The sequence below is a fragment of the Strix aluco genome, chromosome 1, assembly GCF_031877795.1.
Source record: "Strix aluco isolate bStrAlu1 chromosome 1, bStrAlu1.hap1, whole genome shotgun sequence".
Taxonomy (NCBI): Eukaryota; Metazoa; Chordata; class Aves; order Strigiformes; family Strigidae; genus Strix; species Strix aluco.
The window spans coordinates 150,943,234-150,961,121 of record NC_133931.1 but is presented as its reverse complement, the minus strand read 5'-3'; the positions used below and the strand labels follow the sequence as shown (position 1 = coordinate 150,961,121).

The 17,888-nt window shown below is 35.6% G+C and overlaps 1 protein-coding gene across 2 annotated transcripts in view; it reads right to left on the bottom strand.

Moving 5' to 3' along the window:
• Positions 1-17,888, bottom strand: part of NEK11 (NIMA related kinase 11) — a 123,173-nt gene that overhangs the window by 65,490 nt on the left and 39,795 nt on the right. For both annotated transcript variants that reach the window (XM_074840014.1, XM_074840024.1), the window contains exons 8-13: positions 15,559-15,708; positions 15,399-15,477; positions 14,801-14,886; positions 11,604-11,723; positions 9,463-9,556; positions 8,515-8,644 (exon numbers count right to left, since the gene is read on the bottom strand). In XM_074840014.1, coding sequence (XP_074696115.1) covers positions 8,515-8,644; positions 9,463-9,556; positions 11,604-11,723; positions 14,801-14,886; positions 15,399-15,477; positions 15,559-15,708 — 659 coding nt within the window. The remainder of the gene's footprint in view (positions 1-8,514; positions 8,645-9,462; positions 9,557-11,603; positions 11,724-14,800; positions 14,887-15,398; positions 15,478-15,558; positions 15,709-17,888) is intronic.

Sequence of the window (17,888 nt, the reverse complement as noted above, 5' to 3'; positions counted from 1 at the left end):
GGAATTGCTAAAAGAAGTTGTTAACGAAAAAGAACAGCAAGACAGGATGTTTTTGTCACATTTTTCCCCTAATTTTCTGAATGTTTTGTTTGTTGTTTTTTTTCTTCTGATTTTCTAATTGTCATGCATACAGAAATGGGAGCTCTGGTAGGCAATGACAATGAAGATGAAGCCATGCTGCCTTTCAAGCATGGTTTAAAGTTCAGCAAGTCTAAAAATTTACCAAATATTCAGAATTCCTTTTAGTACCAATGGGTGAATGAAAAGAACAACATAGAGATGTAGTCAATAACAGGGAGCACTTAGTGAGTCTTGGAAGCCATTTCCTTTATGCACAAAGAGGCCCTATTATTGTAAAGGTTGCCCTATTATTTGCACAGTTTCCAGCAGGAACAGAGCAAGAGCTGTAAATTAAAGGAAAAATGACCACAAAGACACCTTACAACATCAATTTAAAACTACCTTCGTCCTTGAGTTATTTTAAACTTTTTTGATCAGTCAAAACATACTGTCAAATAAAAACTCAGTTTTCCTGCTGAATTTAGCAGAGACTGCCTGAGGCAGATGAGCAGGTCAGAGGGGTATGCTCCCAGCGTGCCTACACCTTCAGACCCTGTGAGAGTCTCAGGAGTTTTGTCACCCTACATGGCAAGGACAAGGACAGGTAGCTGCAAACACCAGAACTAAACAGGCATGTTTCTCTCTGCAAGCACCCCATGGTATCATTTCAGCAAGTAGCAAGTCAGGAAATACACGTTATGATCATGGAACTAGGGTAACCACATGAAAGAGGAGACCAATGGGTAACCCACAGTAGAAGTCACTGCAACACTGTCTTCTTAATTGAGACAAATCTTTCTGGTTATACAAAGGATTCTATAATAAGAATAATGCAGAAAGGTGTCTAATGCCACTTATAAATATTATTCTGTTCTATTTTGACTTGTCAGACTGGAAAACAAAACAAGACGTGATTCTTCTAAAAGACTTTGAGCAGTGTGATTGCTTGTATGATCATATTTTGGAGTGTTACTCAGCTACTCAATCAGTATGCATAAGTACTGGTTTACAGTCACTAAAAAAAATATGCATGTGCAGAGATGCCTAAAGATGTGCTCAGAAATATTACAGGCTTTTAACCTTCCAAGATTTAAAAAAAAAACACCCTTGAAAATTTCTCAACAAAGCTTGTAAAAATAAGACTAGAAAAACCCCCACAATATTCTGTGAGTGAAGATTTCCTATTTGAGAGTCAACTGAACTTTGCCCACTTGAAATTCAAAGCAATATATCCCATAACTTACAATTAGCAATGGAAACACAGAAAGAATGTATGCAATTACTGTAATGTACTTAGCTATTTTGGAATTGTAATGAAATCAGGGGGTTGCCAGGTGTAGTGTATTGCAACATATTAAGCTAAGTAATTTAACATGTTATAATCTTTTCAGTATACAGAAATAAAAAGGAATATAACACAGATTGTAGAGATCATATATGTCCCTTTAATTTATATGTCTTTAATTTTTTACATTCTTTTCCTATACAAAGAAATTAAACACCACAAGTAGTTAGCTCAAGCTATTTTGCTCCTTTAAATTGACCCCTTCCCACTCACAAACATGTCTATTAAAGGCAGAGTAGTAGTTTATGCAGACCTGGGCTCCGACAAGACATTGATGTGAACGCAGGTGAAGCCCCAACTAGTAATGTACTGGCAATCCAAAAATGCAAGATACAATCATTTATCTGTGGCCCTTATGTCCAGTGTTGTTTTGCTACATTGTCTTTTTCATTCCAGGCACTTTAGTGCTGCAATGAGGACAAGCCTTTAGAAAGAGGGATGTATTTGCATAAATAATTTCTTGAATACTTAAAAAAATCTTCCCCACTCTCGTTTACCATGTCTCATCAGCTGTGAAATTGATATGAATATAAAGTGGCACTTTTAGCCACAAATGCCAGTGCATGGCTTTAAGTTTTCACGCCTGTTAGACTGTAGCTTGTTGAATTTAACACTCCTTATGGCTTCTGTAAGAAGTATGGGATTTTGGTAATGGAGATAGCTTTCAACCCAGTATCTTTCAACTGTAAAAACTGACCCAAATCAGAAGGATCAAAGATAATGGTAAGGAAATGGTAGTTTTTGTTGCATCTGTAATTGCACTGAGCTATCTGGAAGCACTTTTAGATACAGTTTATGATTTTTTAGCCAATTTCAAGGCAAGTTCTACTGTAGAAATTGAATCAGAAACCTTGAACATTTAGCTATTACTGTTGTATAACAGGATTATGCCTTGCTCTTCATGCTTTTTTCAACTGCAAAGACTGAGCTTCCCTACCTAGGGGATTTTCTATGTAGTAAACTAAGAAACTTCAGATATTCCACACTAATTTCCCACAGGGATAAGTACAATGCATGCTCTGATAAAGATTTCTCTGGATTCTTTACAAGTCAGTCCCCATAATTAGTGTTTCCTATTTATTAAACACCTCTGCAAACTTAGAGCTAGTCATTAGGAATCAAGTTGTACACAGAGTTGAGAGGAATTATGCTGTAAAGTCTGGCTTCATTAGAAGACACTGTAACCAAAGAAAAGGACCTGCACTCAAATAATTCATGTGATGTAGTGACTGAGCTGCAATTTTCCATCCTACCTAGCCCAGTGTGTTGTAGCCCACACAGAAAAGTCACAGTGGTCTACCAGTACTACAAAATCCATGGAAAAGATGACCCTCAACATCCTAAACTTCTATCAATATCCAGTTCTCTGGAAAATTTGGGTATCTGCTCTTCTGGTTACCTTTTTTTATAATCAGGAAAGTAGACTACGAAATCAATAAAGTTAATTAGTAGATGAAGATGAACTATATTGCTATATCAGAAAGTAATGCATTACTTACATGATGGTTCCAGTAGCTCTTTAGAAGGAGGCCACATCATTAAACATTAAACATCTAATGAACCTGCCTAGCTGGAACAGCCTTGTTCTAGCTGGCACGGGAAGGCACTGACCATATTCATCCATAACATCAAGGCTGGGTGTAGCTCATGGATACTTTTATTTTTTGGTTGAATATTTTTGCTCATGTTTTAGAAAATGAATAATTTTATTCCATCTGCACTCATTATCATTCATGAAAATGATCAGTTAAATACAGACAGTTCTTTTTTACAGCATTTTTTTTCTTATAGATACACTGAGCTCTAGTTGTCAGTATTACAATATAATTTGCCTCACCATTATTTTCACAAAACCACTAAGTACATGCACATAACATACAGTGATCCCCAGAAAAATGCACATTGGCCTATCTATCCTAGTCCAAATGGAGATAATTTCTGTAAAGAAATGGGTCAAGAGACAGGGCGGGCTGATGGGGGGAAGTGATGTTAAGCAGTTAATTGCAAGGTGGCTTTTCTTTTTGATAATAATCAGAGGGGATGAATGACTTACTTCCTAGATAGGTATCAGCAAAAATAGAAAATACAGATACAGGTTTATCCTGACAATTTTTGCATTGCCCATTCCTGCTTCATTGCCAGGATCTGCAAAATATGCTTTTTAAATATTCAGAAATATTTAATCAATAAAATGAGCTGGAGAAATGTAGCATAAAACAAAAAAATCCAAATGAAAATACAAAGGGCATTTAGTTATTCATCATTAGTAATTTTATGCTATTCCTTGAAATTAAATGAAGCATACAGATACTCATATGTATTTTTGACACACAAATATTTCTGTTTAACACTGATGGTGGCTCAGTGTCTCTGAGAACAATCTCAGTACGAAATTTATCTCAGCTCTTTTGTCTCTTGCTTGTACCTGGACAAACTGGAGATGGAAAAGACATGAAGATATCTATAGTAAAGCAAAACTGTTCCCAGTAGTACAATATATTCTTAACTGCTCTTAACTGTCCATCCTAGTTTTAAATTATTTGTATGATTACAGTTTCATAAATTCCTGGACACATAAGATGGAGGCATCAACATTTTTCAATTAATATTAAACACAACTATAAAATATAAAAAATATATTATATAAAAAATAATTAATAAAACCTATTTACAAAGGTTTACATTTCCAAGGAATACATCAGTGGTCTAATTAGCTGAAGCAGTAGAGTAAGAGTATACACTGTTCTAATGATACTCTCAACATACTTCAGCCATTTACCTGATATGGTTAATTATAATTATAAAAGTAATTTTTTCCAGGCTCCTCTTTCTTAACAACCCCGTTGCCTGTCTTTTTACATTTAAAGGGAACATTTTTTACTCTAGATTGTATGAGTAAAGATGCAAAACTGTTAAGAAACTTAGAGTAACTTAAGAGAAACAGAAATTTAAAACACATTTTTAAACCTTCACTATTGCAAGGAAGGTTACCTACCATCTGCCATGACTCTCTGAATATCTGCAGTGTGGAGAAAAGTAATAGCCAAACCAAATGAATCCTTTGCTCTAGCATGCATGCAGCTAAATCAAGGAACTGGAAAGACAAAGTCCCAGAACCTGAAGATTTACAGAAATATTCCTGAACAACCCCGTGTGCCTGCCTATTTATCCTGCTGCCACTGCATGCCAAGAAGATGTCCCATGCTTGTGTGGTTATGAGTTCTCCTAATCATGCAGGCTGCTGTTTTAGGAAAGGACACTTGATTTCCCTGAAAGCTCAGCCAGCACTGCAGAGCAGCTCTGCAAACACTTCTGTTGATGCAAGCGTGCTGATCACAAAGAGGTTGGTAAGGGTGCAGAAGCCACACGCTGCTGGGTAACCGAAAGCAGTGCTGCCCAGCCAGCCAGGGAGAGGTCTGCCTTGCTGGAGTTAGCATGCACAGCACTCCTTTTTGGAAGCTAAGCTGGAGTGCATCACCAATACAAAGCAGGACCAGGATAGTACAACAACGAACACTGGGTGATCCTGAGAACTGGAATAATGGAAAAGGAGAAAATTCAAAAAATGGAGTCATGAGCTTAAGCATTAAAACCAGAATAATCTATTGTAAATTGGGATATAAAAGCTTGGAAGCATTTTAAGGAAAGAAAAAGGAAGGAAGGTTCAGGTATGCTAAAAGTGACCAGTGTTAGCACATATGAATAATACAGAAGTATTATATAGAGGTTTTACACAGAAGAATATTACTGCTGCCTATAAAAACATGAGGAGAATAAGCAAAGGAAGGAAGAGAACTACTTAAGCTGCAAGGCAGTAAGGCAATGCATCTTAAAAATATTGGCATGAAACAGCCAGAAGTTAATCTAAGCCAGAAATAAGAAGATACACAAGCACTGCAATATTTTGGTCCAGGAGCAGCTTTCTACACAGAGAAGCAGGGAGAACTGTCCAGAGTGTATAAAACAAGTCAAATTCTTTAGGAAAGGGACGGTATGAGTAGATGCCTACGGCAGCCACAGTCTGGACTTGATGGTCAAATTGAAGCTATAACTTTTTCCACTGAAGAGAAGCAAATGGTGAATCCCTTTCTTCTTGAGCTTAAGTAATGCAAGCACAGAAGAATTTCAAAGTGATTTCTGTCTGCAAAAGTTCATGTTTCTTTGATCTTTCCCCCCTTGCCAAGTTCTTTATTTTCTGCTGAGGCATGGGGGATATTGCAGAACACGTGCCTGGAACCCAAGAAGTGAACAGGAAGAAAGGCAACAGCATGCCTGGTGCACCAGTCATTGCAAGCTGGTCTGGCTTAGCAAGTGCCATCTGAACAGTCATATTTAAAAACCATGCTCTCAATCAGTTCCACAGGACTCAGCAGCATTCCTAGTCTCTTTGAGGGAAGAATAAATCTGCACAGTAATGCTGGATGGCATAGTAAGGAACGTGATATTGAAAAAACTAGCTTCATTTTGTTGTTAAAAAATAGTATTTACATTGCCTGCAGCATCTCTCTCTAAGAATAAGAATCCGCTTATTTCTTTAAGTTTCAGAAGAACTTGTTGTACTAACTGTGAACAATCTGGATGAACCTTTTGCTGTAATAGACTGAGTTCATCTCAACATCAAAAGCACAGGGTCCACTCAGATTCTTTCATATTCCAAAAAATAAAACCTGCTTGAAGACTAACAAATTGGTCAGCTATTTGTGATTTCAGAGAACTCTTTCAAATGTCTCTCAAGTGCACGGGGCTGGTAATTAGAATTTAAAAAGTTCAGAAGATCATTGTTGATTACATAAAACAAACATGGAGAGAACCTTAAACTTCCCAGGGAAGTCTACAGCAGTTAAATGTGTTTGACTTTGCTGAAACTCATCCACTGTGAAGTCCAAAACCCCGAATTGTTGTAGTGATTTCTGTTTATCTAACTACACTGCCTTGTTTTTCCCAGCTTTCAGTAAGTGTAACTACCACTGCTAAAACTGGATCAAGATGCCTTGGTTTTCAAATCTACTTACTAAAGCTAAACATTGAGCTTTATATCTGACACCTTCCCCAATGACATACAACTGTGTTTCATAATGCTTTAGATAATTTTCAGTGAAACCAGAGTGTAAGGTGTTTTATTCTCTCTGCCTCTCCCTAACCCTCTAAGAGCCTGGTCTTTCAAACCTCCAAGCCCTGTTCTTCTCTTCTGCTCATGTTGCAAATTTTTTTGAGGACTGCAGGATATGAGCCAAAGATAGTTTGAACTTTCCTCCTTACCTGTTGGGATTGGGGTGCTATCCCTAGCTGTTCCCCACCAGCTTTTCCCATTCCTGAGAGGATTTTTAGGTAGGCGCTGAAGTAATTTGAAGGCTGCTGCTGAGCCTCCTTGGCATTCTCCTGTCTTTTCTCCCCTTCCTCAACAGTTTTTAGTTATTAATTACAACTAGGGAGCTTGTTAGTCTGTTTTTTGTAGTGTAACTTCTTCTGCTAACCTAGTACGGGTTAGCAAGATTTATTAACATGTAAGACAACTTTATAAAACCACTTTATAGCCTTGCTTGTAGTTTTCTTGTTTTTCTATTGTATAGCTTATGGATCAAGAACCAAATTCTATTGAAAAATCAATAGCTGAAACTGTTTCTAGATTTTCAAATACAATGATGACATTAATAACTTAATAATTAGACACGTAGGTTATGCATGGTTGCACTGAAATGTTTAAAGAAAAGAAGAGTATGAATACTGAATAGAGTAAGTAACAGCTTTGACATCAGCTTGGGGAATAACAAGGTATTCACAAAGCAAGGAAGAGAAACCATATAATTTCTCTTGCCTATCCACAGCTCCTTTTTCTCATAAACCCACCACTTCAATGTCAGAGACTCTGGCAAAAGCAATTAAACATGCATTCAGTTTTGTACAATGGATTGACCCAACTTTCGCATCACAGATACAAACGCATCTAATTTCTGTCATTATAGCTTAACAGCTTAATGACCTCTAAAGGCAGGAACATCAGTTTCTTTCTTTTCATGCATGTTGTTCTGTTTCTATTTAGGTGTCTTTGTATGCTTCCCCTCGTACATCTCCCACCCACATTTACTGCTTTCTCTTGGTGCTCTATTTGCAAGCTTCCCCACCCTCCCCCCAGCATGTATTTCTAGCAGCTGAGTTCTCTCCTACACAGGTCATCCCTCCTTATACTATGAAATAGCAAGCCAACCACATAAGACATAAATGAGGCTACACTGAAAGAAAAGGACATTTGCTATTAAAAAAACCCACCTCTACCACAAACAGATTTTGATGCTTTTAATTTAAGGGTGTATACCTTCACAGATGTACATAAACCAACACTAAAAGGCAGAGCTATTAGAGAAAAGTAGTTTTCATACTTAAAAGTATATTAATGCATACTTACAAGACTCTAATGTGATTAAAAATCACCATAATAGTGCTTACACAATGATACTTCAATATTTAAGAGTATGATGCTATTCCAAAACACTGTAGAAACAAAATATATAAATGTGTTCTTAAAATATTTTCTTCATTTCCACAGTCTGACCCTTTTTGGAAAGCTTGACTATTTGTTCATCTATCTACAGAAAAGTACATATATATATATTCTTTAGACAGTACTTAAGTATTTGAGGACAGTGTAGATAAGCACAGTTTAAAGAGTTTCCATCTGCTTCTGTCATTGTAGATAAAGAAAATGGCATCAAAGGGTACCAGAGGTGCAAACGCTCTGAATTCTTGTAATCATTTTTGCACTGGAGAGATAATTTAGGAAATACTTTTCTAACACCAGTCACTTCATATGTGCAAAGATGTGCTTCTAACTCAGCATCTCATTTGAGAAAGTGTGTTCACCTCCATCGCTGCTCACAGGTCACTCAAAACTTCGGGAACACAGACCTCCTGCCACATAACCTTGCTGTACATCTGCTGTACATATGTCCACCTAGATTATTTTCATTCTCTCTTTGTAATTTTTCTGACTACTTTACAATTCTGACCACTTTTTACACTGCAGTTTCCCCACTAAAAAATAACTACAAAGGACAAAATCAAAACTTGCTTTCTCAATAGTTTCATTTCAACATCAAATTTTGAATTCTTACCATGGTCTGTAAGTTCAGACATGCAGAATTGACTTGTCTCACTTCCACTTGGTTCATCACGTCCTATGGACACATAGTCGCACACTGGCTGAGAATGAATTAGGGGTTTTGAAGTCTGCTCATCAGATTCCTTAGTTGAATGAAGCAGCACAGAGAAACAGGTACAGTTAGAGCTTTCAGCAGGATCACAATACAATGGTTGCCCTGATCTATACAACTGCTGGGACTTGTAGTGACTCAGCCATAGTGACTAGTAGTGACTCAGCCATAAGCAGAGACAGATTTAACGTATTTTTTTCTCCAGACACAATGGGAAATAGAAACTAGAGTGCATGTGAAAGAAAAGGTACAAGACAAAGCACATAACAAAACCTCATTATTCCTGTGGTGCTTTCACTGACTATTTCCAAACTGACACTGTTCTCTCTATGAGGAGATATAGTGCTGGAATTGAACAGGCCTATCTTCTGTTGCACATAGCTTAAAAGCAAAGGACAGCTTACACTGGGAGTCATTCCAAGACTTCATTCTTACCAAAAAGCCAGTTGAAATGTTAATATTCTTAACTAATCAAGTGAAAAAAACCCACAGCCATGCCAGATTAGAGTGTTTAAGGGATTACAATTCTAAACTTATGTTGAAAATGAATGTATTTTGAACTCTGATGTCACACAGACTGTCAGTAAGTATATTTCAGAGAGCAGATGTAGATTTAAGGATGACTTAATAAAAGAAAATTGTGCAATGAATAGAGAGTTTGTTGAACCATATCTGAATAACTGAATGTACTTTCCCTCATCACAGATCCAGACTTCAACGCACTTTCCAAATTATTAGTCTCAGAACAGGACTGTGCCTCTAGTATTAAAGAAAGCACGTGGGAAAGAGAAAAGTGTTGTACACTGAATATGCATAAATGAGGCCTCCAAAACAACAGCACATACTTACACGTAGGACATTGACATTCAGCTGCTGAAAATTGCGTGACCTGAATTCTTGCATTCTTTTGATATTTTCTTGATATTTTTCTTCTGCCAGTTGTCTGTAAATACAGAATACTTGTGTTTAGGATGCATTACCAGAGAGTGCACAAAGGGATCCTCTAAAAGTAGATGTGGAAAAACAAATTCTATATATAGTGCCAAACATTTGTGGCATCTACTCAAGGTGACGGTAGTTTTAGTGAACTCACAAAGAGATTTCAGGTGTTATTTCCAAACACTATTATATTTTTCTTTCACAACTTGCATAATATAATTGAGAAATAGTAAATTATTAGTCCCAGTCTTTTGTGTTTCTTCCAAAGATATTGAATACTTTGGACTTTATTCCACCATGTAGTGCAGGTACGTTTCAGCTGAAGACAGGCATGCAACACTGGAGTGTTATAAACACTTCACCTAGGGGAGAGTTGGTAACTGTGTTTTTCTGTGTGGGACTACTTAAGCCAGGTGCTACATTAAGCAGCTCTTCCAGTTTGCATTACTATATTCCTTCCCATCAATCTCTAGATTTGAACTGCTGAAAGCAGATCTCCAGTCTGAGAAGGTACTGGTTTTGCACTGTTTCAAAAACTTTCAGCTAGAGTCAGATGGCAATAACCACGAGATTAATAGAGATCATTTTAAAGATTCATGACTGAGAACGAGGTTGAAGATTAATATGTTGTCTTTATATTACCAAAAAATACATTTCATTTTGTTGCTGGGGAAAAAAAACCATGCATCTAAATAGAAAACACTAAAACGCAAGAAAGCAAAGAAAATGAAAAGCAAACTAGAACTAGCCTGCAATTAGTATTATTTCCTAATCTCCATCCATTTTAAAAAAGTGAAGGAGACAGACTTCCTATTTATTAATTTATAAGTACAAAAATTGGCCTACCATATTATTGAAAACACCATGCAGAAGAGGTGTTAAATTTAATACCTTTTCTACAGTGGTTTCAATTCAACGAGATTTTTTTTTCAAATGAGAATAAATTTACATACCATATCCGGTATCAAATGAAATGGTAAGTGTTAGACAGACATAAATGTTCATCAGACATATTTTCCAAAAATGAAATGAAGGCTTTTATGGGGTTTTTTGTAGCTTTTAGGTATGGGAATCACAAGTTGGCACAAGTAACGCTAGGATGTGATTTTACAGAGCATTTTCGCTCAACTGCAATTACTACTGACTTGCAGGTATATTTAGCTGCAGAGTTTCAGAAGCCATAAATTCAGGCTTCATGTCACCCTGCAGTATTTTTCTGTACTAGGACATCATTGCCTTATTGAATTGTTAACTTGCTTTGGCACAACAGGGTTAAGACTCCTCATGATCAAAAATAATTATTCCCTCTTACCTCTATAAATGAGAAAATGTTTGTTAATTTACATTGCACTTTGCAAAATGCTTTTGAAGAAAACATTAAAAATTAATTAAAAATTAATATGGTGCTTTTCTGATTTTCATTCATACCATATAAAACATTGAGTATTTTTAACTGGGCAAAACTCAAGTGTGTTATCAAAACAGTATATTCTTCTTTTTATTTAAAAAAGGAATCCATGCATATACACTTAGCCTTCTAGCTGTTTCTCCAGCTTCCACTCAGAAATGGTACTTATTCTCCTTCAAATCCCCCCTTTTATTATGTCTCACTCACTTAATAAAAAATCAAAATCATAAAGCCTTTATAACACGCCCCTTACCCCTGTTTGATCATTGGATAAGAGTATCCTCTGAACTGTTAACTTCTAGTGGCAAATCTCTTAGGCCAAAACAATGACAAAAGCTGGACTGTAACTAAATGTCCAGCTCCTCAGACTGTGCAATGACAAGTCATTAAAAAAAAGTCTCCTATTGTAACACATCTGAAAATCTCTCATATGCTTATTTAACCAGAAACACAATGCTCAAAGTACCCATTTTGGGCTAATGTTCTGACTTTTTTTCCTACATAAATAAAAATCCCCATTCACTTTGAGCAGCTGAAGACCCTTTCTAGCTTTATGTTTACCTTGACAGTTCTATCTTGTTAGACTGTTGGATGGGGAAAACTGCATGGTTAGAGCACAATGCAAATGTTATGCTCAACTTACTTCAATTTCTTTGCTTTTTCATCTGCAGCATTTAACTTCCTCAGCCTCATTCGTTCCCGCGGTGTCATTTTCTGTACTTCAGACAGTTCCTGCAGAGTTCGCAAATGAACTTTCCTCTGCCTGAAATTGAATGCATGCAAACCCACCTTCATATAAAAATGTAAATATCAGTATTTTGGTTTGATATTGAAACATAGTGACATTTCAAATGGAATAATTAGAAAATCACAGGTACTGTAACAGACTAAACAGACTTTAGTTTGGAAAGAAAATGCCTCTTTTAAATTGAAATATTTAAACTTAGACTTAGATTCATGAAGAACGTGAATAATTTCAGGGATTTCAGGTGAGAATGGAAAAAGATAAACTCAGCTCCTTAAAAGAATAAATGTTGAAGCACAGTGAAATATTTACGCTGTCAGGCTTCATTACTGAGCATATTTCAAGTACAACGCAAGTCTTTAAATGAGAACCACAGAAAAAAGCAATATCACCTATATATTTTACGTCAATTGTTAGAGGATGTCCAGAATAAAAGAGAATATTAATGTCTTTAATGACATACATAATTACGATGTTGTCCTGTTGAATTTCTCGTCCTAATCAATAATAACAATTCACTGGTAAAATGGTCTTCATAGACCATCTCTGAAAGCTGAGCATGAATTATTGACATATGTATCTCAGCTGTATTTATCAACACAGGAAAACAATATTAGACTTGTATCAGAAAAGGGATATTAGTCTCAGATTTTTATCTTATATCCTACAGTAATTACAAAAATTAAACCATAGTTTGAAATGCCTTGGCAGTTATGTTTCACTTACACCAATATATATTTATTATACCATATATTTATGATACCAATTCATTTCAAATTACTATTTTTGCTCTTATGAGATAAATTCAGTTCTGATCATCTAAGAGCCCAGAAATCAGAATTTTAATAAATGAGAAGTATTCATTATGCTTTTCAAATGTTGACTACAGAGGGAAATAGCGTAAAGATATGAATATTAGTGTGAAATATGAAAGACTAAGGACAAAGACAAGAAGAGTTCAATTATTCATAAGAATGGAACTAACTCTTCAAGTATGAATAATGTAGACATATTTCTTGTCCCCTGTAAAAAACTAATTTAAATTATAAGAATCTCTTGGGAAAAGAAGCCATTTTTCATCCAAGTCAAAACTGAACTTGTACAGCTTTATGCGTAGTTAAATATTTAAAATTTATGACTTGCATGGGACTAGAATAAAGTAAGCCATTAGAGGCCTTTACTAGAAGAAACTAGACTCAACTATACATGGCAAAAATAATTCCTGGTGAGAAAAAAAAAGATAAATATAAAGTAGCAATGATTGAGGAGGACTCCATAACAAGCAGTTCCTTGTACACTCACTCAGACTAGAGGATTGCTTCATTACAGCGGATGTGGGAAATTCGCTATGTTTAAATTATTTCTCCTCCACTTTTCTGCTCCACCATTTTTTGTGTATTTTTATTTCATTTTACCTACCTCTTTAGATCTCAGATTGCAGAAATTATTTCGCATTTTGCTTATGAGTAGCAATACAGACAGCTAACATTCTCATAAATAGAGAGAAATTCATAATAAGAGTATGACTTTATGTATATTCCAAACATTTAGCCAAAAATAATCAGACTTCAGCACATTTGAAGAAAATTTATAGTGAAGCTTCTCCTAGGATTTTTTTCTCAAATTGATGCCCTGAATTTGAAAACCTCAAGGTAAATTTCCATGCTCAAACAAAACCACAATTTTTAGGATCTCTAGACCTCTGCATGGAAGCAGCTGACTTTCTATTTCCTTTTAACAAAAATATAGAACATGATGTTTGTAGTTAGAACTCGCTCTTCATCTTGAGAGTACAGACTTGCTTTTGAACAAAAATAGTTACAGATTCTGGGATATACAAGAATGTCCTCCCCATATGCCAGCTCTGTCAATATATGATGTCCATTTGGAAGGTGATGAGACTCAGCATATTCAAATTAATGACAATGGATCATAGTATGTGTTACAAATAATAGAAAGTGGTTTTCAGTCTGTCCTAGAAGCAGGGGGATATTTGAAGTCTGGGTATATAATTTGCAGGTAAAAATACTGCTTCCTCAAAGCATCTACAATCTTTTGGATGTATATAGATAAGTTTAAATCTTGTACCCACAAAATAAAGGCATGGATTAAAAGTTTCTTTAAGATTCCCATATGTTATGTAATAAGCGTTAAATACTCAATATAATTCAGATAGAGTTGGCATAATATTTGGGCAAGATTTCAGTGCCCCAAAACTATTTATGGTATATCTGTAAGGAACATCTCTGCACTTAAATATAATTAAATATAACTGGACAATTATTTAGAGGAAACAAGAAACAGGGATGTCCACTGTGTCCGCACAGGATCACAAACTCCTGATTTTGAGCATGCTAGCTCCTAACAGAGCAAAACCATGTACAGAAAACTCAGGGACAGGGAGCAAAGGGGAAGGCCAGATGCCATTTAAATTGCAGAGCTAATTTACAAAGGTAAAATGAAATTGCCCATGCTGACATTTGCTTTAATCATTGCAATATTGTAATTTAATACAATCAATTAATTTAATATATATTCAGTGCCTAAAAGAGAAATCATATGCGAAGGCACTACTGATGTAAGAGCCAAGAACATCGCTAGCCTTAATTTCTCACTATAGTTACAAGACAAATATAATAGTATCCTATGGGTGTATTAGCTGAATATTAGTTTAAGTATATATACTTTTAGCTTGGTGTCATTTAGGAAACACATTCAATAATTAGCAGGCACACAAAGAGCAGCACTATAAATTAGGAAACACATAACTAATATGATGATCTAAACCTTCAAAATGTAAAGACAAAGGTCATAAATTACATATCAATTGGTACCAAATTAACATATGCATATACTACACATGCATGCCCAATTGACACAGTTATATGATAAAATACTTGATCTGCAAATCCTTTTTTTCCCCTGAATCTTAATTGTGCATCTCACTAACATGGTTGTTCTTCTGTATTTCTGCAGAATGGGTGCCTCTAAATATAAAGCATAATGAGATTAACACAAGTGTTTACAACATGATATTATTTGGCAACACTGTAATTTCACGTACTGCTGCCCATAAAACACTTTAAAATACTTACACAGCATCAAAAATGGGAGCACCTTCTTTCTGCCAGTTAAGTGCCTTGTCTTTTACAGTCATGTTTGTGAAATTGTACTGTATATTCTGCAAGGCAATAAAATAGAAGTGATATCAACACTTGAGGCTGAAGTGATCCAGGCTCTTCAGCTATAATACAATACAGTCCTAACGTAAAAACTGAGTGGTTTCCTTCCCCACCTTCTTAGAAAGTCAAATAATATATACACTGAAGCAGGGACCAAAAGAGCAAGATGCGTTGTTTTTCATTAAAACTATGACTAACTAGAACATTTTAGAGATCATATGTACCCAGGCCCAAATGATCTGCACTTGTTACACATAAATGCCTGTTCTCCTTATTGCACATAACATTTAAAAGGGGCCACATTAAGCATGTAAAGTGACAAGAGCTTCAATTCTCACTGCTTCACTACCTCAGTCATAGTTGTAATTTAGCTCTGAAAGTCCCCTGGATTAATGTTCCCATGAACTGCTAGCTAATTATTTTTTCTTAACACATTTTCTCTACCCCATTCTGCTCTTGCAAAATACATACTCAAATGGTAAGTGAACAGCTATCGCTTTTTCTTATATACCTTTAGTTGTTCATCAATATAAGGAATTTTTAGGATCTCTGCTGCTGCTGGTCTTAATGAAGGATTCTTATTTAACATGCTGAAACATTAAAAAACAGAAGTCATAAGTAAGCAATTCCCAAATTAACTTAAAAATCTGCTAAACAAGAAAGTAACATACCTGCACAGCACAGCATTCAGTTTGCTTGGATAACTGTCAGGAAGAGAAGGTGTATCCCCTTCTACAATTTTTAACACAACAGACAAAAAATTGTGTCCAGTAAATGCATGGTTCATACAGCACATCTCATATAAAATGCATCCCAGAGACCTTGAAGAAGAAAATAATAGGAATAGTATAAACAATATTTTTGAAAGTAGCATGCATAGTGACATTACAGTAAGTAAAATCACAATTGTATACTCTTTTCTCCTGGGAATAGGATATTTCATTATCATGCTATCCTTTCCATCCGAAACATTTTTATTCAGATCACAAATTAGTAAAACTTTATAAACAGGAGAAATCATCGTTCTGTTTCCATAAGTGCAGGCAGAAACTTAAATTCTGTAAATAAATACACATATTCATATATATATATGAAAAAATAAAGTAAAACTACCTTAAGTGGTTACTCACTAAATTGAGAATGAAGTTTTTTAATTAGTAACTGACTTGAGAAAATAGTTTAGTAGTGTTTGGACATAGGTTTGTTTAAATTGGTTTTGCAAATTAATTTCTGGCAACAAGCTGAGGCTAAAATTCAAGTTCAAATTACATAATGACAGTTTCAAATAACAGAAATGTCTTCTCACTGATTTGGCCACATACTCAACATAGAATATTAAACCAGTTTGTACTCAAAGAAATATCAAATGTTAGATGAGAGCACCATACTGCAACATCTAAAACTAAATTTCCTCAAAATTTTATTTGGAGAAGAAAAGAAGAAATCTGAGCATGTAGGTCTGGACACCTAGCTAAGAACGAGTGTTAGTTTTAAATCATTAAAAAACAGGAGGAATTATTACAATTTTAAATGGGCCTCTGATTTACCATCACCTTATTTACCAGGCTCTTATACACCAGTCTTAATGGAGATCATAAAAGATCACCAAGTTGAACATTGTAACATAAACTCTCTCATAATTATTTATATAAAGACTATTCATAACAATTTGCTCTTCAATGGGGTTCTGTCTGACAAATGTTTTTTAAAAACAGGGGAGTTGAGCTTGCCAGGCTTTGAAGGATGCTCAGCATTACCTCCAGTTTGCAGTCAGGAGAACTGAGGCACTGATGAGTGACTTGATCAAGGTCTAGAAAATGCTGGTGAGAGCCAGCTACAGGACCAGACTCATCTAAGTAATCAACTTAAATATCAGAGCAACTTTACTCTTAATTTAGTATTTGAGTGTGGTATTTATAATTTACAGAAGCAGTATGAAATAAAGCATAGTGATAACAAGTAGAAGCACATATAGGTGAACAGCTTTGATGAAAAGGGTATAAACATTATCTTTGAAAGCAAATAATGAATAAAGTTTCAATTATTCACTTCGGTTAAAGCAGAGGAATTGATTCCACCTGTGTGGCAATAAAAGAACAAAAGCAAATAATTTTAAAGCTGAAACCCAGGCTCTACATACAATGCAAATAAGGAAGAGGAGAGAGAATACAGGGGCTCGCTCACTGGAACCTTTCAAGCAGTATGTGAAAACAATTAGCAGAACATTTTTGCTAACAACTGCATAAGGACCAACTACTGAGGTACATAAATAATTGCCTAGTTTTTTAAAGATTTAACTGTCCACCAGCTTTCAAACTTCCAAAATCAGTAAACAGTAACACACAGATGAAGACCTATATTTATGATGTATGTTCAAACTCTGAAACAAGATAATTACTACAAGAGAAAATACTTAAAGTCAAAAAGAACAACAAAAACTCTGTACACATGGCATCTGAGAACGTCAAACAAAAATAGAAACCAGCCAGAGGGAAGGAAAAAGGAAGGAAACTCCCAACCCGACAGACTGTACTATAACTGCTTTTTGCAGAATAAATCTGTTTTTCAGAGACTGCTTGATTCTGGCAGCTAGAAATTGCTTAATGAGCCATTAGGAGCACAGGATTTGCCACATCAGGGAAGCCCATTTATTCATCTAGTTTAGTACTCTGACTACACCTGAGGCTTTGGAGAAAGATGAAAAGAACACCCAGGGCATTCTGCTGCAGCCAGGGCCATGAACAGGCTACCCAGGGAAAACCCCATCTGTCCTATGAAAGAAAAATAAAGGGAAAAAAAATGAAAGAAAAATGAGGGAAAAAGAATAAAGTTTTTACTGCAGGATACAGTTCTTTGAAATGAAATAAATACCTCCCTAAGCTGAGAAGTGCTGCCCTGGGTCCCAGAGCAAGACTATTTCTTCCCAGGACAGCTGCTGAGCTGCAATTTCCCAAGGGAGTAACCGCCAAGCAGCTTTTGCCTCAAGACTGCATTTTTCAGT